Source organism: Bison bison, unplaced genomic scaffold (assembly GCF_000754665.1).
Source record: "Bison bison bison isolate TAMUID 2011002044 unplaced genomic scaffold, Bison_UMD1.0 scf7180017864043, whole genome shotgun sequence".
NCBI lineage: Eukaryota > Metazoa > Chordata > Mammalia > Artiodactyla > Bovidae > Bison > Bison bison.
The window spans coordinates 4,679,193-4,703,166 of record NW_011494615.1 but is presented as its reverse complement, the minus strand read 5'-3'; the positions used below and the strand labels follow the sequence as shown (position 1 = coordinate 4,703,166).

Below are 23,974 nucleotides of genomic sequence, written 5' to 3'. Positions count from 1 at the left end.
GGAAGGAATGATGCTAAAGCTGAAACTCCAGTACTTTGGCCACCTCATGTGAAGAGTTGACTCATTGGAAAAGACTCTGATGCTGGGAGGGATTGGGGGCAGGAGGAGAAGGGGACGACAGAGGATGAGATGGCTGGATGGCATCACCGACTCGATGGACATGAGTCTGAGTGAACTCCAGGAGCTCGTGATGGACAGGGAGGCTTGGCGTGCTGTGATTCATGGGGTCGCAGAGTCAGACACGACTGAGCGACTGAACTGAACTGAACTAGGGGAAGGAAGGCTGAAGAGGCAGAGTGCAGGAGATTTTTAGGGCAGCAGTGGAAGGAAATGGCAGCCCACTCCAGTGTTCTTGCCTGGAGAATCCCAGGGGTGGGGGAGCCTGGTGGGCTGCCATCTCTGGGGTCGCACACAGTCGGACACGACTGAAGTGACTAGCAGCAGCAGCTATTCTATATCATACGTTGTACATGTATCACAACTCACAGAATGTACAACACTGAGCGTGAACTCTAATGTCAGCTATGGGCTTTCAGTGACAGTGACATGTCAGTGTAGGCTCACTGATGGCAACAAATATATCCCTCTGGTTTAGGATGTTGATAGCGGGGGAAGGCTGTTCTGGGAGTGGGGAGGGGGCTCAGGGGTATTTAGGAACTCTGTAGTTTCTGCTGGATTTTGCCTTAAACTCCTCAGAAAAATAATGTCTATAAACAAAAACAGTAGGATAAGAAGACTTGCATCTAGATAAGGTGATAGAGGTTTCTGGGTGTTTTCATATTGATGACAGCGGCTCATTGACTATGTGGTGATGTAGATGGGCTCCTCTTTGATTCTTCCTGTATCTCATCAGCCAGTTTTGGAGAGTCCAAGCCATCGTACTTTTCTTAGTCCTTGGACTCTCTTTCTACCTTGCCACACATTTTTCATGTCTGCTTCTGGCTCTTGCTTCTAACAGAAGAAAAGCTCATGCTGTGTATTGAATGGTCAGTACTAAAATGAGTTCTTATCTATGTACTCCAATGACCTTGAGCATTAAAAAAAAAAATCCCTATGATAAGCTATTTTAACCAACTTCGTTTTCCCTCCTGTCATTTTCTAGGATGTAGAGATGTCTTAGTATACATAGAGTTGTAGGGTTTTTTCAGTTTGTTTTTGTTTCTAAATCTTGTGTTTTTGACTTTGAAAAGTCTGTGTGTTTTTTTTTAATGCCCTGGGAATCTGCTTCAAATACGGTGATGTAGAAGACTTTGTGGGCATGTCTGTCTCTGATGCACCTTCAGCCCAGCCTCTCTTCTCCTAAACAGATACTGCCTCATACAGGAGATGTTCCTGTTTCCTTTACACAGCAATATTCATGCCACCTTTCAAAATGTCTCGTGTTTTCTGCTGGGATTATGGTAACTGCATCTTACGTATTGTGTCTATACTTCAGGGACAGAATGCCTGGTTAGGAATGTCTGCATTATAGTAGGGAATTCTTTTTCTTTTTTTCTTTCCTTTCTTTTTTTTTTTTTTTACAGTTTATCTGAGATATAACAAAATGTTCTATTGCAGATTTTAAACAGACCCCCCCCCAAAAAAAAGAGAGAGAAGCATATCATGAACTTTCCTGAACCCCATCACTGACCCCAAACAGGCCATCAGTGCATAGCCAGTTTTACCATGTCAACTCCCCCCACTCAGTTTGTTTGAAGCAAGTCCCATATTTTAATATGAGTTTATTATTTTATTTATTTTTGGCCACACTGTATGGCTTGTGGGATCCTAGTTCCCTGACCGGGGATTGAACCCAGATCCTGGGCAGTATTAAGTACCAAGTCCTAACCACTGGACCGCCAGAATATTCCTGAATTTAATATGAATTTAAACATGTCCTCTCTTTTTAAAAATATAATGGCAAGACCTTCATACTATATATATCCTGTCATTGTTAAAATTTCCATTGTTTCAAACGTGATAAATGATTTTTCTTTTTTATACTTAGAGTCTTGGTGAGTTGCACACACTGGAGTTGGCTTTCACGTCTCACAGATGTCTATTTATAGGTCTCCTTTCATCTCTTTTTCTCTCTTGTAGTTTATGGGTTCAAGAAACTGGACTGCTGTTCTTAACAGTTTCTGACAGTCTTGGGGATTTTGCTGTTTCATTAACATGGTTCTCTACCATGCTCCTTTTTCTTCTGTGTTTCCTATAAATAGTTAGGTTTAGAGGTTTAATCACACGCAGGTTCAGTCTACTTCATAGGTTCTTTTCCTTCAGGAGGCCCAGGTATAGGGCATCTCTGTGATGCAACAGGGTGTCTATATCTACTAGTTGATTAGGGGTGGCAAAATAACATTCTGTTTTTATCTTTACTGTTTTATTTTTCATCATTGTTTTAAAATAGCTTTATTGAGATATAATTCACATACCATATACTTCATCTATCTTAAGTATACAGTTCAGTGGGTTATTTTGCATCTTCACAGACAAATGCAACCACAACCAATTTTGGAATGTTTCATCACGTGAGCAAGCAGCCCCGTACCCTTCAGCAGTCCTCTCGCTCTCAGCCCCTCAGCCTCAGTAACCACTGCTGGTTCTCCTCTCTGTCTCTGTAGAGTTAGTTGCCTTTCATATCAGTGGAGTCATATACTATGTAATCTTTTATAATTGGCTTCTTTCACTTTGGTTAATATTTTCAAGGTCATCTGTGCGGTACATGCATCTGTACTTCGCTCATATTTATAGCCTAATATTCCATTGTATAGATACATACCGTGTTTATCCATGCGTGTATTGATGGGCATTTTTTTTCACTTTTTATCTGTGATGAATTATGCTGCTGTAAACATTTGTGTACAGGTTTTTTTGTGGGAACATTCGTCTTTCTTTTAAATATTATACCTAGAAGTGGAATTGCTGGGTCATCCGGCAGATCTGTGTTCAAACATTTAAGGAGTAACCAGGCCCTTTTCCAGGTTGCAGCGCCATTTTCCATTCCCTCCGGCGGTGTGTGCAGATTCTGATTTCTCCAAGTCTTCACCATCACTTGTTCTTATCTGAGTTTCTTCCTCGCCATCCTAGGAGATGTGGCTTTGGAATGCATTTCCCTGATGACTAATGATTTTGAGTATATTTTGATATGTGTAATGTTTGTACATCTTCTATGGAGAAATGTCTGTTCAGATCCTTTGCCCATTTTTAAATTGGATTATTTTTGTGTTATTGCATCGTTAGAGTTTGTATATTCTAGATCCAAGTTCCTTATCAGATACGTGGTTGGCAAATATTTCCTCCCATTCCATAACTTGTCTTTTCACTTGACTCTGCTTTATTTATTAGTGTAAATTGCCCCTCATCCCTTATTACTCAGTGAAACAGTTTACAGAGGAAAGGCAAGATAAAAGCATGACTCTTTTCCTTTGTTTACAAGTTTTCAAAATAAGAAATTGTTTAGCATCCTCTCACAGTGACCAATTATTAATTATTTTTTAAAAACCATTATGAAGGGAGGAATTCGTTTGATGATTTCCATCCACTGTAGCTTTATTCTTACTGATTTTCAAGTTGTCCCACTTTGGTCTAAAGTGAACATCTTCAGGTTGATTCCCAAGTAATTTCGGCCTGAGTCTGATTGGCTCTGATAGCTTCTTTGCTGTATAGTGTAAGCAAGTTTTCAGGGCTTGTCTGGTACATTTTCTGCTCCAGACCTGAATCGGCCATGAGCCCGGGGAGCCCTGGCTCTCTCGCTGGAGCAGTGTGGGTGCTCGGTGCATATGCCAGTGTTGGTGACTGTCTCCAGGCCTTTTCAGTGCTGCATGAGGGCCATGTGTGTACGGGGTATGCTTTTGTTTTTAAAGTCAAAATATGTTATGTGTATAAGTGCTAATTTCTATTCAGATTTAGGATTTTTACTTGACCTCTCTGTTTTGCATATGCGTATCTCCTTCTTCTGAAACTACCCTTCCCAGTTCTCAGAGTCACTAGGGATGGGAGTAATTTTGTTATATTCTATTTTCATCGCTTTATCCCACAGTACCTAGAATAGCAATACCAGCATTACCACCAGCAGTATAATTACTGAAAATAGTTAAAAGCATGTTTGTTTTTTTGTGTTTGGTTGTTATTTTACTGCTAGGCTGTATATAGTACAACCATTGTTTTTAAAGTTACTTGAAATAGTTTCTCTGTGCTTATACCACTAACTGGATACATATAGCTAGGTTCACTACATTTCCTTTCAATATTTAGGAATTGCTTTTTCAACTTTTTTATTATGAAATTATTTTTACTTTTAATTGTGATAAAAATAACAAAATTTACCATCCTAACTATTTTAAAGTGTGCATTTCATTAATGTTCATTCACATTGTTGTGTAACAGCTCTCGAAAACTTTTCATCTTGTAAAACTGAAACTCTGTATCCATTAAACAACCCCCCAGTTCCTCCTCCTGCTCCTGGCAGCAGTTCTACTTTCTGTCCCTATGAGGTTGACTCCCCCAGGTACCTCATATAAGTGGGATCATATTTGTCTTTTTGTTACTGGCTTATTTTACTTAGCATACTGTCCTCAGGGTTCATTCATGTTCATAGCATGTGACGAGATTTTCTTCCTGAATAATATTCCACTGTATTTATGTACCACATTTTGTTTGTCCTTCATCTGTCGATGGACACTTGGCTTGCTTCCACTATGAAATTTTTTATACAATTTGTGAATTATTTACACAGATCTGAAGTCAAATCAGTAACAAAAAAAATTCAAAGAAGTCAGTCTTTTGTCTCATTCTCTTTTATCCCTCTCTTCTCCTTCCTTAAGGGAACTTTTTAAATTAAATGGTTTATACTCCCATTTTTTTTTTAATCCTAAGAAGACCTTTTTCCCCATTCAAAAAATAAAATATATTTGTGTTTCTCCTTTCTTAGAAATGGTAGCATACTGTACTATTTTCCTGTATCTTGACTCTCTCACCTGATGAGAGCTCTTCCTCTTTCATTTTTTGTATCACTATACTACAGTTTGTACCACCAGTTTCCTATTAATGGACATTTGAGTTGTTTGCAGTCTTTTGCTCTTCAAAATAGTCCTGCAAAACCAATGTACTGCATAGGTCTTTTTGTATTTTTGCCGGTATCTGTGCAAGTCAGAAAAATGAGTTTGCTGGATCAGAAGGCCTGGTAACCCTGCTGGACATGATGAATTCTCCTTTGTCAGGGTTGTACAATTTTGTATTCCCACATACTGTAAGAGTGGGCCTGTTTCCTTCTCCATACTACTTTCCCCTGAGTATATTGTTAAGTTTGGGGACTTTTACTGGTGTTTGGGTGAGAAACACAGTTTTATTTTGCATTTCTCTTAGTATGGGCATCTTTTCATACTCAGCAATGTACTTCTTTTTCTGTGAACCGTCCCTTTTTTTTTTTTTAGCCTATTCTAATAATAGTGGGGTTTTCTCCCTCCTCATTTCTAATTTTCGAAGCTCTTTATATGGAAAGTTGGTATCTTTCTGTCTCTGATAAAACTTGGTAAAACAGTTTCTGTGGTCATTTGTCACTCGTCTTTCTCTTTGTTGATAGTGTCTTTGCCGTGCAAAAGTTGTTTTTTTGTTTTTTGGCGCCACTACAACTGCTTGTGGAATCTTAGTTCCCCAACCAGGGATCAAACCACTGCCCTCTGTAGTGGAAGCATGAAACCCTAACCATTGGATCTCCAGGGAATTTCCCAAAAGTTTTAAATTTTTATGTAGTCCAATTTTTTTACCCCGTTCCCTTTCTTGTTTGTGGACTTTTAAGTCATTTTTTAGTAATGTTTTATCCACTCCTTGGTTATAGCGATACACTCATCTTTTCTCTAGTGACTGTTTCTAACTTCCTTTCTTCTGTCTCTGTTTTTCTCTCCCTTTTCTTTCTGTGCATCTCTTCTGCTGTATACTGTGAAGTTTGCTTCCAGTTTTCTTTGTCCATGTTTATATCCAGTTACGCCAACACTGCTAATTTAAAAGCCTAGCTTTTCTCATTGATTTGAACCGCTTTTTGTTTTGTTGTTGTTTAATATGTAATTGGGCTTGCTTCTGGATTTTTCTGTTCTAGTCCATTGGTCTGTATTCATGAGCCATTACAACAGTTTTAATTATATAAGCTGTATAATAATGTTTCAATATCTAGTAAGGTTAGCTTTCTTTTTCTTTTTGTGTTTTTCCAGCTGTTTTTTCTTGTTTTTCTCCCAAATAAACTTTATAATCAACTTATGTTGCTCTGTGGAGAGAAAAACCTGTTGTTATTTTTATTTGGACTGCATTAAATGCATAGGTTATTTCAGGGGGAACCTATATTTTTATGATGCATCGTATGCCTTTCCATTGGTTCAGTCCTACTTTTCTGTCTTCCAGGAATGTTTTATATTATTTTCCTCGTATATATTTTGGGTATATCTTGTAAGTTTACATGTATGTATTTTATTTTTTGATAGTGTGTTTCTTGTATCTTCTCTCTTATTTTGATCTGTGGCACTTCTTGAATTTTGCATGTTAATTTTATAACCTGTTGTTTTACTAAAGTCATTTCATTATTCAAAGTAATTTTGCCATTGATTAGTTTGGGTTTTCTAGATATGTAACCATATGAGATGAAAATTGAGAATTTCCTGAGCCTTTCCATAGAATGCAGAATTTTTCTAAGTGCGTGGCGGTGCAGGTGTGTGTCTGAGGTCACACGCAGCCTCTCTGTTGTTACACTGTAGCTGCTCCAGTCTGCGTGTGCCACCATCTCTGTTAACCGTATCACTTCTTCAATAACAGGAGTTGGAAAGGCAGAAACATATGTGTAGCGTGCTGCAGCACAAGATGGACGAGCTTAAAGAAGGCCTCCGACAAAGAGACGAGCTCATTGAGGTACGTGCGGGAGCTGCGGAAAGACCTTTTCTGAGGAGAAAATGCACTGAACGGAATGAGGGCGCGTGTGTTGGGAGGGAAGGGGGTTAAAATGCCACAAACCCTGTCCTGTCTCTTCACATTGGCTGCACCCTAACGTCTTACAAGTGTGAAACATGAGAGCAGGCTTAAAAATTACTACTGTGAGCCCTCTAAGTATTTTCTTTTTAATAGCAGAAGCTTTTGTTACTGTCTTTTATTCCTAAGCACATTCTCCCCTAACGATACCTTAGGAAGTGGGCAAAAGGAGATACCACAGGGTACCATGGTCCTTGGGAATGTAGTGAATGCTGTATTTGGGGACAGGATTCTTGGGGAAGAAGAAGTTTGATCTTCACTTAGGTAGGTGCACTTCTGAAATGGCTAAATGAAAAGAAGTTGTCTGGATACCTGGTGGGAGACAGAAGCGAAGCTTGGCTGAGACTGCGGCTCAGGTTCCCCCGGCAGGGAGCTCTAGGACCGCGGCAGGGTCCTAGGAGGGGAGCCCCGTGGGCCTCCAGGAGACCTTTGACAGCATTTCTCATCCTTTTGGGCCTGCTACCTGGCATGCATCTCTGTTTTTCCTTAAATGTGGTTTTCCTCTGAGGTTGCCATTTTTTAATAAATATGGGGTTAGGTTTGCTGGGACTGGCTCCTGTTTGCTTCCTCAGCGTGGTTTCCCAGCGCGTCTCGTGCTGATGAGCAGCGGTGCCGTGGTGATGTCAGGGAGGCCCGCTCCAGTGACCTGAGATGCCTCTCCTGTGTCACACTCAACTCATCCATGTCCCTAGTGGCTCAGGACTCCCCTCCCCCCTGCCTTTTCCCCCTCCTTTTTCTCTTCCCCCACGGATCTGACTCACTTAATCTCCCCCCATGCAGATGACTTTAAAAATGATTTAATGGAGGAAAAGAAGTGATTCTATTTGTGGATTTATGTTACTTTTTTGTCATTCTTGAGAATAACAACTTGGCTTGCTGAAAGCGGGTAGAATTTGTGAATTCTAAATGCAAACAGATAGCCTTTGAAAATATCAGGTTACATATGGAGTTAGTTGTCTTAGTTTTTCCATATATGGCAAGAAGTATATTATCCAAACTCTGTGTCTTGTTGGCATTTAAAAATAATGTATGACTTCTTCTCCCTTTTTGTCTTCTTGTTTTTGTGTGTCAGTATGCCAGCCACTTACTTCTTTTTCTAGTTAAAATATATATTTTTCCTCATTACAGTTTCAAAAGAATGATAAAACTGCTTTGGGAGCTGCTTCTCAAATTCAGTAACACACATTAGAACTGATTAAGTGTTCTAATTTTTAATGTGATGATTGCATTTAAGAGGAATTTTAATGCTTGACTTTTACAACTTGTCAGTATGGTCTCTAACTTAAAAGCCTAAGGTGCTGGGTATACAAACTTTAGTTTTAGGTATTTTCTTATGTTTAGAATTAACATCCTTCAAATGTTAATATTGGAGAAGGAAATGGCAACCTACTCCAGTATTCTTGCCTGGGAAATCTCATGGACAGAGGAGCCTGGAGGGCTAACAGTCCGTAGAGTCCCAAGAGTCAGACATGATTTAGTGACTAAACCACCACCAGATGTTAATATACACGTTTACTTATAACTGAAGAATCTTGGCTATGCCAAAATAACGCTTTTTGGTCTTTAGAATTGAGAACCACACGGTAAAGTACATGAGAGATGTGTGAGTAGGGAAAGTGGGAGATGATAATTTACCAGTAATGCAGAAAAGAAAACCTGCTAAATGTAAGAGGGTATAAACTGTGCACCACTGCCTACCCAAGAGTTAAGAATTGCTGATTGCCAAAATCCAAGCATTTCTAAAACTGCTGTGACAGTTCATTTGTAACTTAGGATGTTCTTGCTATCATAGTTGCTGCTAAAGGAAATTCAGAATGATGGAGCTGTGTCCCTCTCGTTGTTTTCAGTTCTGCTTAAAACAATAGAGTTCAGAAACTCCTGCTTGTTGTCAGTGATAAGGGTCACATGCTCATGAGCAGTCTGACTTCCCCTCTCTAGAAGTGCAAGTGTCCCGTGTTTGAGGAAGGGCAGTCATGAGCAGAAGAGTACACGTGTGGAGCTAGCTGGGCGTGTGCAGAAGCCCACTGGCTGGCTGCCGTGGCTGTGGCTGGGACAGCTGTTCCCAGTCCCCTCTCTGGCTGTCCCAGCACCAGGCCAGTGGGAGTCACGGCGCCGAGACGCTGCGTGTCATCCTTCCTTCCCACAAGCAGCTCTTGCTTTCCCTGTTCATCACAGACTTTCTCCTTTTGTTAAGTTTCTTTATCAGCTTTATTTCTCTTCTGCTTTCCTCCCTCTCACCCCATCCTCTTTTTCTTCCTGCTCTTTTATTTTTCCTCTTCCCCTCTTCCTCTGCAGGAGAAGCAGCGTATGCAGCAGAAAATAGACACCATGACAAAAGAGGTGTTCGAACTCCAGGAGACACTGCTTTGGAAAGATAAAAGCATTAGGGTATGAAGTGAAACTGGGCTTTGGCCTGAAGCTCATAGACAAGGAATAGACCAATGTAAATGTAATTTAGAGACTCCTAAAATTCTGTCCTTTGATTATCTTTGAGCATTTATACAGAGTGAAATAAATTAGCAGAAGGCAGAAAGTTCCCTGGGAAAACCCGATCCTATGCCTGGAAAGAACTCCTCTCTCCAGCTGACTCTGTGCTTGTAAAACGTACAAGCAGGAGCTTTCTAAGGAAGTTGTTCTTTATTTTCCCAGGATTTTTATGCAGAAACAGCTATAGGCATTTAATTCAAACTCTGTGGGTAATTTGATGCTCTTACATTGTAACAATCTGGAGAAGAAGCAGAGGATAGAGGGTGGTGGGGGAGAAGTTATTAACATCCCATAAATCTTTGGTGAATAAAATAGGAAGAGATTAGAATCATTTTAATTACGGAAGTGGATAGGAATGTAAGATTTTGCTGGCGCTGCCAAACTGTGACGTCACCTGTAATTGTATCCTCGTAACTCCCCAGAGCAGGGGCCCAGATAAGGAAGAAGTCCTCAGTGCCTTTTTGCTAAGACCTTTAGGTAGATCCCAAGTACTCTGGAGACTGAAAACATTCCTGCCAGTTCATCCCAGGTAGCCTTTTGACTGGCAGCCGCCTCATGGCATAGGAGCTCTGTTCTGGAGAGCTTGTCAGGGGAGATGGAGGAAGAGAGAGGAGGAGACCTTTGGCCTGAGGACCTAAGGTCTTGTTCTGCTTGAAATTAGCTGGTCATGGTGGGGCTCAGTCCCTGAGTCATGTCCGACTCTTTGTGACCCAATGGACTGTAGCCCGCCAGGCTCCTCTGTCCATGGAATTCTCCAGGCAAGAATACTGGAGTGGGTTGCCATGCTTTCCACCAGGGGTCTTCCCAACCCAGGGACTGAACCCATCTCTCTTCCATCTCCTGCATTGGCAGGCGGGTTTGTTACGACTAGCACCGCCTGGGAAGCCCAAACTTTTAAAAAATGTTGGAAATCATTGTAGACTCACGAGATCTTGTGTGCCCTTGATCCAGTTTCCCCAAAATGTAACATCTTGTAAAACTATAGTACAATCAGGGCATTGATCTTGATCTAATCTAGATGGAGCACATTTTCATCACTGTAAGAGGTCCCTCCTATCGCTCTCTTGTAGTCATATCTGCTGCCTCAGCATCACCATCCCAGGTGCTGGCAACTGCTCTTCTCCATTTCTATAATTTGTCATCTTAAGAATGTTTTATAAAGCAATGGCACCCCACTCCAGTACTCTTGCCTGGAAAATCCCATGGACGGAGGAACTTGGTAGGCTGCAGTCCGTGGGATCGCGAAGAGTTGGACACGACTGAGCGACTTCACTTTGAATTTTCACTTTCATGCATTGGAGAAGGAAATGGCAACCCACTCCAGTGTTCTTGCCTGGAGAATCCCAGGGATGGGGGAGCCTGGTGGGCTGCCGTCTATGGGGTTGCACAGAGTCGGACACGACTGAAGTGACTTAGCAGCAGCAGCACAGTATGTAACCCTTTGAAATTACATTTTTTTCACTGAGAATAATTCCCCTTAAGAGTCATCCAAGGTGTTTTATGCATCAAAAATGTGTCCGTCTTTTGCTTTAAAAAATTGTTTTGTTGTTGTGGTGGTGGTAACATACAAAAAATAACATAAAATTGACCATTTAAATCATTTCTAAGTAAAGAGTTTGGTGGTATTAAGTCGATTCACATTGGAGGTTCCACAGAACCTCTTTGCATCTTGCAGAACTGAAACTGAACTTCATTAAACAACTCTTCCTCAGGGCGTCCTCCGCCGTCCCCTGGGAGCCCCCATTCTACTTTCGTTTCTGTGAATTTGACTATTCTGGGTACCTTATATGTAGAATCATACAGTATCTGTCTTTTTGTGACTGGCTTGTTTCAACTAAGCATCATGTCCTCAGGGTTCAGACATGTCATAGCCTATGTCAGAGTCCTTCCTTTTAAGGCTGGATAATATTCCAGTGTGTGTTTGTGCCCTTTGTGTGCTCATTCATTTGCTGATGGACACTTGGCTGCTTCCATCTTTTTGCTGCTGTGAGTAACGCTGCTGTGAACATGAGTTTGCAAATCTCTTCTGGTGATTTCTTTTGGGTACATACCCAGGAGGGGAATTGCTACATTATATGGTAATTTAATTTTTTGAGGAACAGCCATACTGTGTTCCATAGCAGCTGCACCATTTTGCCTTTCCAGCAGCACTGTAGAGGGGTTCCGGTTTCTCTCCATTGTTGCCAACACTTTTTTTTTTTAGTAGTAGCCATCATACTGTGTGTTAGGTGGTCCTCCCTTGACTTTTAAAAGATGCATTTTAAGTATCTGTGACTACCTGATACATCACGTCTCTAGCTTCACGATCAAGATTTAAATTTAGTAGCTCCATGAAGGAACATGGCCCTTATTCTCATATAGTTTTCTTTAATTTCAGTTCAGTTTTCTTTAATTCTTCCATTGACCCTAGCGGTCGTTCGTCTAGCACCAGAGTCATTCTGAGCACCCAGGGGTCATGTGTCGAATCGGTGTGTGTGAGGGCTTGTATGTCCCTACAGCCTCGCACAAGGCTCACTCCCATTCTCACTAAAGATATTTGTGCCTCTATGTAATTATAACCCATTGTCCAAAAGTTCAGCCTTTCAGGTTTCTTGACCCTAGAATTTGAGGTTAGGTCAGGGGTAAAAATTATTTAAAGCTCCGCAAGCTGTACTTTTTACCCTAAAAAAATCTACTGTAGGAACAATTATGGAAGACAAGCCCAAGAGTGGTGATTATATGGTCAGGTAATACAGAGGATTTCAGATCCAGTGTGAACGCATTTGGTCCAGTTATAAGGTATTTCAGTAGTCTTCAAACTCTGTGGTAAGATGGGAGGATTTGCAGGATGTATTTTCTTTCCCACCCATAATTACGGGAAGGTGAAATTTGAAAGTCCAAAAGTAAAGACACAGTCTGCTGTGAGATTGGGAAAAGGAACAAACGGCATGTACTAGCATTTGCTAGAACTCCAGTTTCAAATTGGTCCGTTCCTGAGGGGTTTTCTCGTGTTGTTAACTGAGCATGCTGTGACGGTGGCCGCCACCCCGGTGTGTGTGGCGATGCATGGCGCGACAGTGCACGTGGACACCTGTAACCAGAACAGCAGCCCAGAGGGGAGAGGCTGCCGCAGACGGGGCGGCGGTGCTGGGCTGTGCTGTCCTAATGTTACACTTGCTAGTAATGTAACAGCGATAGATAATACTGGCTTGAAGTGTTAGACTAAATGCCTTGTGTGTTAGGAATGCACATTATTAACTCACAGGCAGACTTTCGACACACAGTATGAACGTAAATTGTTGAAAGAGGAAGCTGGATGGTCACATTGCAGTTTGGGCAAAGGAGGAATAGGACTTGTCCTGTGAACTACTTTCCCGTAGCATCCGGGGTGACAGTAAGGGAAGATAATTGTGGCCTTCATGGGGTGATGATACATATAGAGTGTGCGAGGGCTTTGAACCAAAAAACAGGATTCATTTTCTGGCTTTGCCATGTACTGTGACTTTGGATAAAAAACATAGCCTGTCGGAGCCTCAATTTTCTGATCTGTGAAATGGGGATAAGGAAAGTACAGGGTCTATAAGGGAAAAATTAAATATAAAAATATATGAGAGCCGTCAATTTTAAGACCTGGAGCTACACAAATGGCAGTTGCCATCGTCCCTTATTTACTTACTGGTTGGAAAATAGGATTCTAATGATTTAGAAAGTTGTCCAGCTTTTCAGCAGTGAGTAACTAAGCAGTTGGCCCACTTCTAGACTCTAAACCAAGAGGAGAATTACCTGTTATAGTTCAGCTTCTTGCATGAATGGGAACGCTGGTCGAAACATTAAACGTGGGAACGAATGTGCAGACAAAGGCTTTTTCAAATAGCCCAGCTGCTAGATGTCTGCACACACTGCTTGACCTGGGTGGCTTTTGAAGTCTGGGCTATTTTATGACATAACAGTGCGTCAGCGTGGACCAAATGTGTTCCTGCTTCTGCTCCACTGTCCTCAGCTCTGACAGCTGTGAGCTTTAGGCAACAACAGGGAAAATACACGAGGAACCCAGGCCGGCTTTTCCTGAACCTTCCTGCATCTTCCGCACTGCAGGGTGCTGCCACTGAGTACTCCTTTCAGCCTGGGCCCGTGGGTGGTGCTGACATCATCCTTTTTTCCGGTGAGGAAACTGAGGCACGGGTCAGTTAGTAGGTGCCGGGACTCAACAGCCTGTTTGCAAACCCATATTCTGCTACCTTCCATAAGTGGGCTGGGTTTATTTCATCAGTTTTTCACATTTTGAACGTATATCAGAAAAGCAAACAACCATTAGTTGCATTTAATTAACAAAAACATATCCTTGAGAAATGGCGAGGGGGGGGTAGCTATTTTTAATTGACTGGTATATGAGGAATATTTTACCATATGATGTAGAGAACAATTACTGCAGCCAGTATTTAATTAAAATACATTGTATATATACTGGTTATTCCAGAACCCATTTTTACTTTTTAAAAAATCAAGTATATTCTTGAATATACTAGTTCAGTTTAACATGAAATGTGGGTTTTGGACTACCTAACAAAAGCGTACTTGGGAGATTTGTCAGGAAAACTTTATTTTAGTATTATTTCTTCTTCACTTTCCTTCTCTGTTTATTTTCACTGACTAAAAAGGGCTTGTTTTCTTGCCTGATGTGCTAAGCATGCTCTGCCAGATTTACACACGATTAACCACTTTCTACAAAACTTTCTTCTGAAGCTAGATGCATAGGACTCTGTGTCCCCTCCACATCTAACTGCTTGTGTCCAAAGCTCTTAAGGCCTCCTTGTCCCTGACGCTTTATCTTTTGAAGTTGAATCAGGCGCTGCTCTGCTCCCTTTCATTTGCTCTCTCTCTGTGCCCTTTCTCCTGCTGCCCCATCCAAACCAGGCCCTTGAGAAACTGAAAGAGCACGCGGGCTGCCTCAGGAGCGAGCGGGACGCGCTCCGGGAGGAGCTGGCCAAGCTGAAGGCAGCGGTGGAGGCGGGAGAGGTACGTGAGCTCCTCGCCGCTGTGCTCCTCCTCCTGCCGCCCTGTCCCCTCTGCCTCCTAAACGCAGAGTGTCGTTGGCTCTCCCGCCCAGAGCTGGTAGGTGCGAGTCCGTCTGCAGAGCTGGACCCCGTGTGGCTGGTGCTGACCAGGGGTCCCCGCAGCAGGCGTGTGTCATCACAGGGCCACCGTGCTGCCGCCTCCTGCCTCCCTGGGGGCTCTGCTGTGACACTGGGTCTCTTCTTCCCTGCAGAAACACGGCTTAGTCATCATCCCCGACGGCACTCCCAATGGCGACGTCCACCAGGAGCCCGCAGTCGGGGCCATCACCGTCGTGTCTCAGGAAGCCGCCCAGGTCTTGGAGTCGGCAGGGGAAGGGCCGCTCGGTAAGACACTGCCGCTGTGTTGACTAGGGTTCGTGTTGCCCCCCTGGACATCAACCTGGTCACATCCTCTGTTGGAAAACAAAAGCCAGGGCGGTCTGAGCCTTCTCGACATCCTTTGAGAGGAAGACACTTGGGCACGCTGTCTTAAGACGTCCTTGACTTTGGGAAAGCAGCACTTGGGCCCTTGCCAAGCAGTGAGTGTTAGGGGGAAGGCCCCTGGTCGGAAGCATGTGGGTGTGTGTATGTGGCTTTGTCATTTAAACACTACTTTCTGGGAAGAGAGAATCCAGCACATCTGTCCCGGGGAGCCAGAGGCTGGTCGGTGGCTTCCTGAGCGTGTTCAAAGTTTCTTCTTCCGGGAGCATCTGGTTTTCTGTTCTGTGACTCACGCCAGGATTCTGTAGCTCTTTGCCGCTGCACTTCTTAAGGCACCAAACAGATGACCAAAAGTTATCAGAGGACTGTTATTCCAGAGCACGGCTTCTGAGCCTCTTAGCAGCTTTTTGACCAGGAACTATTAATAGGTCTTTTGTTACTTGAATGTTATTGACCAGAGGCGTTTCAGTATTCACTTACATAACAAATTGCCAGCCACCAGCGTTAGTTTCTACAAAAATCCCCCAGTCAGTAATGCTTTAAGGGCTAAGCCACTTGAATTCGATGCTTTGAGAGCCTAATGACACTACCCTCAGGAAAATGCCCATCTGCTGTGTCCACTCAGAATCCAGTCCTAGAGGATGGCACAGGTGGATACTGTAGCATCAGCCACTTTTATATGAAAAGTGAGCTTTCTTCCTTTTTAATTTTCATGCATATGTCAGTTTCCTAGAAGAATGTGTATATGACAGCGGCGGGCCCGCTCTCAAGGAGGGAACTCTGGAAGCGTAACCGTCAGCCCTCTGACAGCGGAGCACGCATGGAGCACGGGCGAGTGCAGCCACGGGCAGCTGCAGGGTTTCCTCTGCCTTGTGGGGCAGCTGGAGCCTTTGGCGGTGACTGGTTGACCGTGGGGAGCCCGTCCTCTGTCAGCATCCCGTCGGCCCAGGGGCTTGTTCTCCTGCGTGTTGGGAGGAAGCATCCATCCCCTGAGGCTAGGAGCGGCCCCGTGGTCCTGCTGCGGAGCCTCTGCTGAGCCTTGACGGCCCACGTCTCAGTGCGCGCCCCACACCCCCCAACACACACAGGCTCTGTGGGCCTTGCCTGTGCCTGGCATTGTGTTCCTGTGCGTTCTTGGCTCCAGCACCCCCTCTCAGGCTCATTCTCAGCCCTGTCCTGTCTCCCGGAGTTTGTTTTCTTATTCTAAGGTCTTAAAAGCCTGTGTGGATACCCTTGGCTTTCAGGGGATTGTCTCCTGGTAAAACTTGCGAAGTTTTGAAACAAGGAAATGATCTTTGTTCTTTCATTTGTCTTCACATGGAAAATCACTGCTCTTGGGAGCAAATGTATTCAGTGCCTGATAAACATCAACTGTGTGGAAATATGTCTTGGATCATCTAGTACTTTTCCTTTCATCATTAAAGCCTTCATGTCTTTTGATACTCAAAGTGGTAAATTGTTTATCAGATGTTTGCTATTTGTGAATTTGAAGAATTATTTTAAATTGTTTATATACTACATCATTACAAACTTTTCATTTGTTTTAGACGTAAGGCTACGAAAACTCGCTGGGGAAAAGGAAGAGCTACTATCACAGGTAAAGGCATTCTCATGGGAGGGTAATCTTAATTGTAACTGACTAAATCATGTGGCAAAACGTGAGCAAATTAAAATGTGCACTAGAAAGACATGTGCTTATTTCAGACATCATTACTCAAGTAAGAGTTGAAGGATAAAAAGTCATTTTTACCTCTGTTGTCTCCTAGTCTTTACGGGACACAGCTTAGGGAGTCAGCTCTGTATGCCTGTTAAGAAGGCAGAAGGCCCCTGCCCCGATTCTCATGTTGGCCCCTTAGCTGACTGAGGAGGTGCGCACTGCCCTGTACGCTTCTGTGTGACGTGCCTACGCTGCTTCTCGGCTCTTCTGCTTAAGGCGGTCCTGGTGGCACCCCTCTGTGGAGCGTGGCGACTTCACTTCCTTCATCCCCTCTCCCTGCCCGACATCTGCATTCCCGTCCCCACTCCCTCCCCACAAAGGGACAGTGTGACTCCCGTGACTCCCATCGGTCTGTGTCATCAGAAGCCTGTGAACACCGCGCACAGCGGAACCGCGGGGCGTATTCTGGGGTTCATCTCCTTCACATCTCCGTGGTTCCCCTCAGATCAGGACCGTGGTTGCCTCATCACGTGCTTGGTTTCCTGTGTCCTGGCTTCTCGTAGCTGCAGACTCCAGCAATGGTTTCGGCCCACACTCGGTGTTTCCGATGCCTCCTGTGTTCCCTCAGTTCCATTTTCTGGTTCCTGACGCGTCTGGCTCAGCCCTTCTGAACATGCTGGCTCACTCCCTGGGGACAGAGACCTTACCACCCTGCTCATCATCTGAGGTTCCCTTTGCCTGTACAGCTCCAGGCTGGACCCCATTCCGCAGCGTCTTAGGCCTCCCTCCCTCCACCTCCATTCTCTTGCTCGGGTACATCCCCCAGCAGCTTCTGGAGAACAGTTTGGGGGCAATAAATTTTTCTTAACAGGAATGAAAATGTCACCTTACCCCTTTATTCAATTAACAGTTTGATGTGGGTATGGACTTCTTTGTTGTAATCATTTGCATTCATCTTGTTTTTCAAAGAAATTGTTTCAGTGTTTTCTGGCCTCCTGTGTTTGGCTATTGAGAATTTCAAGGATATTTTGATTTTTGGTATTTTTATCTGTGACCTGTTTTTCCCCTCTGGAAGTGTGGCCCATTCTGTCCTTTCTCCCTGGTGTTATGAAAGTTCAGTGATGCGGTCTGGCATTTTGTGTGAAAGCATTTGTTTCTCCAGGCACATTTAGCAGCATAGGTGTAGGCATGGAGTGAGCAGAGTGTTAGATCTCACCAAGTGAGACTCCGGCAGACATATGCCAGAGTGCTGATAAGCCTTGAGATTAAGCTGGGTAAGGAGCTTTATGGGAAATCCAGGAAGACATCAAGGCACAATGGAGAGAAGATGCAGACAATGGTCGTAGGTGCCTGTGGAGTGGAAGGATTTTTGGAGTTGGGTGCAGAGAGAATGAACTGGAAAGATCAAGAGTAGTGGTTGGAAGATGCACGGGGCTGCACTGGGTAGGGCTGGCTGGTGTGCAGTGAAAAGATCTGGTACATGACAGTGGGAGCAAGCAGCTGAGGGTGGGGTGGGGTAGATGGCAAGATCCTTGTTCCAGAAACCGAGGGATTCATTGTAAGAGATCCTCTGCTCAGATGGATTTTGAATTTGCCAACAATTGAGGCAGGAATAACCTTGCGGGTATGTTAGGAGCCACAATGGTGACGAGAGTGCAGGGTGATGGTGGTGAGTGTTTATAAAGAGGAGATGTGATTGGGAGCTGCATTAGGAGTTCAGGGAGACAGAGGGAGGCGAGTGCGCAACAGCAAGGAGAGCAGGGGACCCTGATCCGTCCTCGGGCTCAGCACGGGTGAGGGGCTGCCGGGCTGCAGGGGAAGCAGCCCCTCGGGGGAGCAGGCTGGGGTGATGGGCACGTGCAGAGGGGACGGAGGGGCTGCTGATGACAGAAGGTAACCAGAGGGGGCAGCGCAAGGGTGGGGCTTTGGGGAAGGTTAGGAAGTGGAGACAGAGTCGGGCTCATCTAGGGTCCTTTGGGGACGAGCACAGGGGAGGGAGGGTGAGCCTTCCTGAGATGGACACAAGGAGGAACAACAGGGAAGATGAGTTAGTCCTGGCTGCCCTGAGGCGGGTAGTGATGTCGTGGCTGAAAGGGCAAAGCTGTCAGGAAGGATGGGTTCAGTCCTGGTGCCCAGCTCACCCTTCCCCGTGGAGGGGCAGGCACACTTGGTCCAGTGCCCCCTGGGGATGGAGCTAAGGATGGTCGGCGCTCTGAGCACGCAGCCTCACCTTTGACCCGAGGAGGAAGGGCACGGGAGGCGTGGTGAGGCCTGGACTTGGCCCCAGAGGTGGCCCCATGCGGGCGAGGATGGCGGGCTCTGCTTCCTGCGTCTCTGGGGCTAAGTGTTGTAGGCATTTGGGGAGCTCGACTTTGATTTCTGACTTGGGGGGGAAGGGGAATAGGTCTCAAGCCAGATACTCTCTCTCCTGGTTTTCCATCCCTTTTATCTCATGTGTTCTGCTTTCTAAAAGATGTTCTCAACTTTGCCTTCTTGTTTTTACGGAGTTGTAGTTCTGAAGTCATTTCAAGGATGCATTTTCACTTATCTCAGACAATATTGATAGGTTGGTTGATTTGCTCCCCTTTAATTTTTTCTGTCTGCATAGTTTGTTTCATTCCAGATGTTCTTTTATGTAGATTTATTTAGTTTTCTGTTTAAAAGTGAAATACTAAAAAGCTGGTGGGCAGCTTGTTGGTGGGGCCCATCCGAGTTTCTGTGAAGCCTGATGTGGCTGGCTGTTTGGTTGGGCACCTTCGCCGTGGGTGTGCTGGACTTGTGTTTCAGGCTCGTCAGGATTCTAGAGCACGCCTCCCACCTTCTGCCTGAGGCTCCAGTCCCGGCCATGCAGCGTGGAAGGAAACAGGGTGGGCTAGAGGCCTCACCCTCAGCTCAGCTCTGTCCATCTAATCTTCTTTTCCATTCATGGGACTGCTGTCTCCAGCTGGACCTTTTTTCCCAATCCAAAGTCCCTCAAGTTTATCTTTTTTTATAAATTAAAAAACTTAGGTTATAATTGACATAAAATAAGCTGTTGTGTGTGTGCTTAGTCGTGTCCGACTCCGTGTGACCCCACGGACTGGAGCCCGCCAGGCTCCTCTGTCCAGGGGATTCTCCAGGCAAGAACACTGGGGCGGGTTGCGATGCCCTCCTCCAGGGGATCTTCCCGACCCCAGGACTGAAAGCACATCTCTTATGTCACCTGTGTTGGCACACAAGCACCACCTGGGCACACACTTAAAATGTGCAGATGCACATCCGTAGATGAGTTTCCAGGGGCGCAGTGACGGAGCACCACAGGGTGGGCGGTGCAGGGCAGAGGGCTCTCCCACTGTGGAGGCGAGGGGCCCAGGGTGGTGTGTCAGCAGCGCGGCCCCCTCCTGAGGCCTGCGGGGGCCTCCCAGGCCTCTTCCCGACGGCCAGCCGCTGGGCCCCTGGGCTTGCTGACCACGTTCTCTGTCACACGGCTCCCCTCTGTCCGCGCGGCACTCTTCTGATTAAGGACCCCAGGCACACCAGACTCAAGGCCCACCTATTCCAGTATCATTTCATCTCAACTAAGAGCCTCTGCAGTGACTTTTGTTTCCAAAATAAGATCACACTGTGAGGCACTGGGCTTAGGACTGTAATATACGAACTTTGGGGGGACAGCAGCCTGTGAAACGTCACCCCAATCAGTATGGTAAAAACATGCATAAACCCAAGTCCCTGAGTCCCTTTGTAAACCTTCCTTCCTCTCCCACCTCCTCCCCTTCTCCAGAAACCACCGATGTACCTTTTTGTCTCTTCAGTTTGTATTTTCTGGAGTTTTCTGCACTGCATATACTTAGCTTGAAAGTCACCATTTTCCTGCATGTGTCAGCAGTATATTCGCTTCTTTGGCCAAGCAGTAATTCCTTTGTATATACATGGACCACTATTTGCTTTACCCTTCTGTTGATGGACATTTCAACAGTTTCTTGTTTGGGGCTATTAATGAGTAAGCTGCTATAAATGGCCTCTATTTGGGGTAAAATATGGTAAATTTTGTAGCCAAACTCAAAAATATATTTCCAATTATTTCTGTATACAGCTTTCTAAATAAGAATATTTGATCTAACTCTCAAATTAGAACAAGAAACATCTAACTGCCGTGGGGTTTTCCATTTTAAACAAAAATTTAAAAATACCCTAAGATGTGCTTTCCTACAGATGAACACAAATAATGAAATATGGCTATTTTCATTAGGACCCCTGGTCCTAGAGCTCTCTCTGTTTGAACATTTGTTCACAGCTGATCTCCAGCACCTGAGCAGAGTTAGGAGGGTCTCTGAGTGAATCGTCTGTGGCCTTATTCTAAGATGTGGCCACGGGGCAAAGCATCTGTTTCATTTGAGAGGCTGGGTCTCACTGATGAGCCTTTCCTTCTTCAGATTAGAAAGCTGAAGCTGCAGTTGGAGGAGGAGCGGCAGAAGTGCTCCGGGAGAGACGGCACAGCGGGCGACCTGGCAGAGCTGCAGAATGGCTCGGACCTGCAGCTCATCGAGATGCAGAGTGAGCCTGGGCCGCACGCTCCCCTGGGTGGGCTGCGTGAGCCTGTGGTTCCAAAGATCAGCCCTCAGGGGGACCAGAAAAGCTGTCCCAGTCAGTCACGGACTGAAGAGCCTGCTTCTAGCTGGTGTGCTTCCTGGTAGTGCTCTCCCCTCTGGGTGACATGATTTCTAGAACATCTTGCAGCTAGTGACATCGTGACACTGTCCTTTTTCACATTCCTGTGTCATCTGTAAGCATCCTTCCTACTGATAAGTTTTTCTGGGGAGTTTATCTTAGATGATTGGAGGGATATATTCGGAACTAACTCACACCACTGCAGAGTGGTTTCAGAATTTTCCCAGAAATAGTCTTTATTAGATGGAATTTAAAACAGGCCACAAAGTAAGCCCATTCAGTTTATCTGAATTCAGTTTTCCTGCCTTTCTGGTTTTGCCCCACATTACTGAATGTTGTAAAAACACCTACTGTATCCCCAGTATTCCACAGTAGGGAGACATCTGTATATGAAGAATGTATAATCCACACAGGGGAGACTTTTTTGTTTTTCCAATTTCAATAAGGCGTTTCTGATAACTTACTTTAAAATACTGGTTCCGCCATGACCTTTTTCCTCTACATATTCTGAGTAAGGCCACATAGGCCTTTTTGGACAAAAGCTTAATTAGAACTTAACATTTTTGTTAAATTTGGATTGCTGGAAGGAATTTTTCTCCCCCAGGATTTCTGAACTTCTTGTTTTAAATAGCTGTATATCTGACCTAGAAACAAACTAATGATTTCCAGCTCTATCCCTAACGCATTATCACAACATACTACTGAAAAGCATTTATTTCAGTAAATATTAAGCGTACATTATGTGCGGAGCACTTAGCTGGAAACAGAGGTGGATTCAAGAAGCTGAGACATACCCGTGGACCTGTGGTGTCCTATGTTCTATATAATGTTAGGGAAACATGATAAATGTCCTAAGAGTGCAAAAAAATGCAACAAAGGAAGGAGAAGCTATAGTTAACTATGGAGGGTCATGAAGAAGGTGAAAACTGAGGACCTTAATGGCTGGGCTAGACTCGGAGGTGGGGAGAAGGGGCCCTGGTGTGGAGAGCAGGGTGCCTGGGGTCAGGGGAGCCAGGGCAGGGGCCCTGCTGTGTTTACAGCAGGGCTTCTTGATTAGAGCTCTACCTGCACGCATCAGAATTTCTTCTAGGTGCTTCAGTAACAAGGCACGTCCCGGAGCACAGATGTGCCAGGACCGGTGAAGGGAGCTGCTGTGGTGGCCTGTGTGCCTTGCGCTGCATGGCCCTCTCCTGGGCAGCAGGCAGGCCTCACCACCTCTCATCACACCTGCGTCTCTGCAAGAGGTTTATTCTTCTCTTCTCTTCTAGGAGACGCCAACAGACAAATTAGTGAATACAAGTTTAAGCTTTCAAAAGCGGAGCAGGATATAACCACCTTGGAGCAAAGTGTAAGTCCTTCCTGTGTGTGGTGCCAAGTGATTTCAGGCCCCCTGACAACACATCTGCTTCCTGCATCTCAGTGGCTAACCCCGTGAGCGCCTAGGTTTCTTTGAGCTGTCTCTGCAGTTGGATTTCTAGAAAAGCTCCATGTTAAAGTGGAGAAGCCAACAGAGGACTTCTGCCTTCTCTATGAAGGAAGACTGAAGCTATACTTCCATTTCTTGGAGCCAATTCAAGAAGATGGTACTTTATGATATATTCCCTTCTTGCACATTTTAGAAAGCCTAATGACTTCTCCATTCGGGGCATCTCCTCCCGCGATGTTACTGTGGCTCTTAAACAATGTAGTCGTCATAAAACCGAACATGGGAAACTGGCCCTGTAATGACTGCACAGCTCATCCTCTCGAAGGATGACAGTTCTTGGTTTATAAATAGCAGTTGGGTTGAGAGGACCTCTGGCTTGCCCTGAGGGGCTCGTCAGTGCTCACTTGCTTGGAGTCTGTTATGACTCGTGTTTCCATCTTGGCTGCGAAACAGCTGGTGGCTCCGTGGCAGCCCCTGAGGACTGTTCTCGTGTTCACAGATCAGCCGCCTGGAGGGGCAGGTGCTGAGATACAGAACCGCTGCTGAGAATGCGGAGAAAGTCGAGGATGAGCTGAAAGCAGAGAAGAGGAAGCTACAAAGAGAGGTACTTACTTTATTATGCTTCTTGAAATAACGTTCCTAAAAAGAAAAGCTCCTTTGGAAACACATTCTTTGCTGTGTAAGGAATTTCATTGTGGCTCCAGTCTTCAGTGACACAGCAGTGGGATCATTTACTCTGTGTTGGTTTCTCTGTGACCTGCACGGGGACTGCCATTTACTTTATGTTTTGCTCAGATAGTGAGGAAAAGGTTTCATTTTTGTTTTAGATGAGGTGTGTGTCTGTACGCCCTATCTCTCAGCACCACTGGTTCACACCTCTGGCTGGCTGAAAACATAGCGACCGCTGGGTGCCCTGTAGCCACCCTGCCTGGCAGTGATTCCATCTCCCCGAGAGTGCAGAGGAAAGCCCTGTGGGCTTTGTTTCTGACCGCGACAAGTGACCGCTCTCTTCCCGTCTGCAGCTCCGAACAGCACTGGACAAGATCGAGGAGATGGAGATGACCAACAGCCACCTGGCCAAGCGGCTGGAGAAGATGAAGGCCAACAGGACGGCGCTGCTGGCCCAGCAGTAGGGCCCCGCCCGGCCCCAGGCCCACCCCGAGGGGCTGCCCTTCGGCCACTGACGCAGACCCCTTTCAGGACTGTTTGAGCTTTGGCATTCAGATAGCCACCTTTGTATTTTCTAATTTATGAGAGAATGAAACAGGTTTGAATCTTCATGAATGAACA

At 45.0% G+C, this 23,974-nt stretch overlaps 1 protein-coding gene across 4 annotated transcripts in view; it reads left to right on the top strand.

Annotated features, from left to right (window-relative positions):
* The window catches only part of LRRFIP2 (leucine rich repeat (in FLII) interacting protein 2), a 110,118-nt gene extending 86,144 nt beyond the window's left edge, over positions 1-23,974 (top strand). For 2 of the 4 annotated variants that reach the window (XM_010835533.1, XM_010835530.1), the window contains 9 exons: positions 6,784-6,876; positions 9,289-9,381; positions 14,374-14,475; positions 14,726-14,858; positions 16,502-16,551; positions 21,024-21,144; positions 22,527-22,606; positions 23,184-23,288; positions 23,707-23,974. In XM_010835533.1, coding sequence (XP_010833835.1) covers positions 6,784-6,876; positions 9,289-9,381; positions 14,374-14,475; positions 14,726-14,858; positions 16,502-16,551; positions 21,024-21,144; positions 22,527-22,606; positions 23,184-23,288; positions 23,707-23,817 — 888 coding nt within the window. In that variant the 3' untranslated portion in view covers positions 23,818-23,974. The remainder of the gene's footprint in view (positions 1-6,783; positions 6,877-9,288; positions 9,382-14,373; positions 14,476-14,725; positions 14,859-16,501; positions 16,552-21,023; positions 21,145-22,526; positions 22,607-23,183; positions 23,289-23,706) is intronic. The other 2 variants (XM_010835531.1, XM_010835532.1) reach the window with 2 other exon arrangements.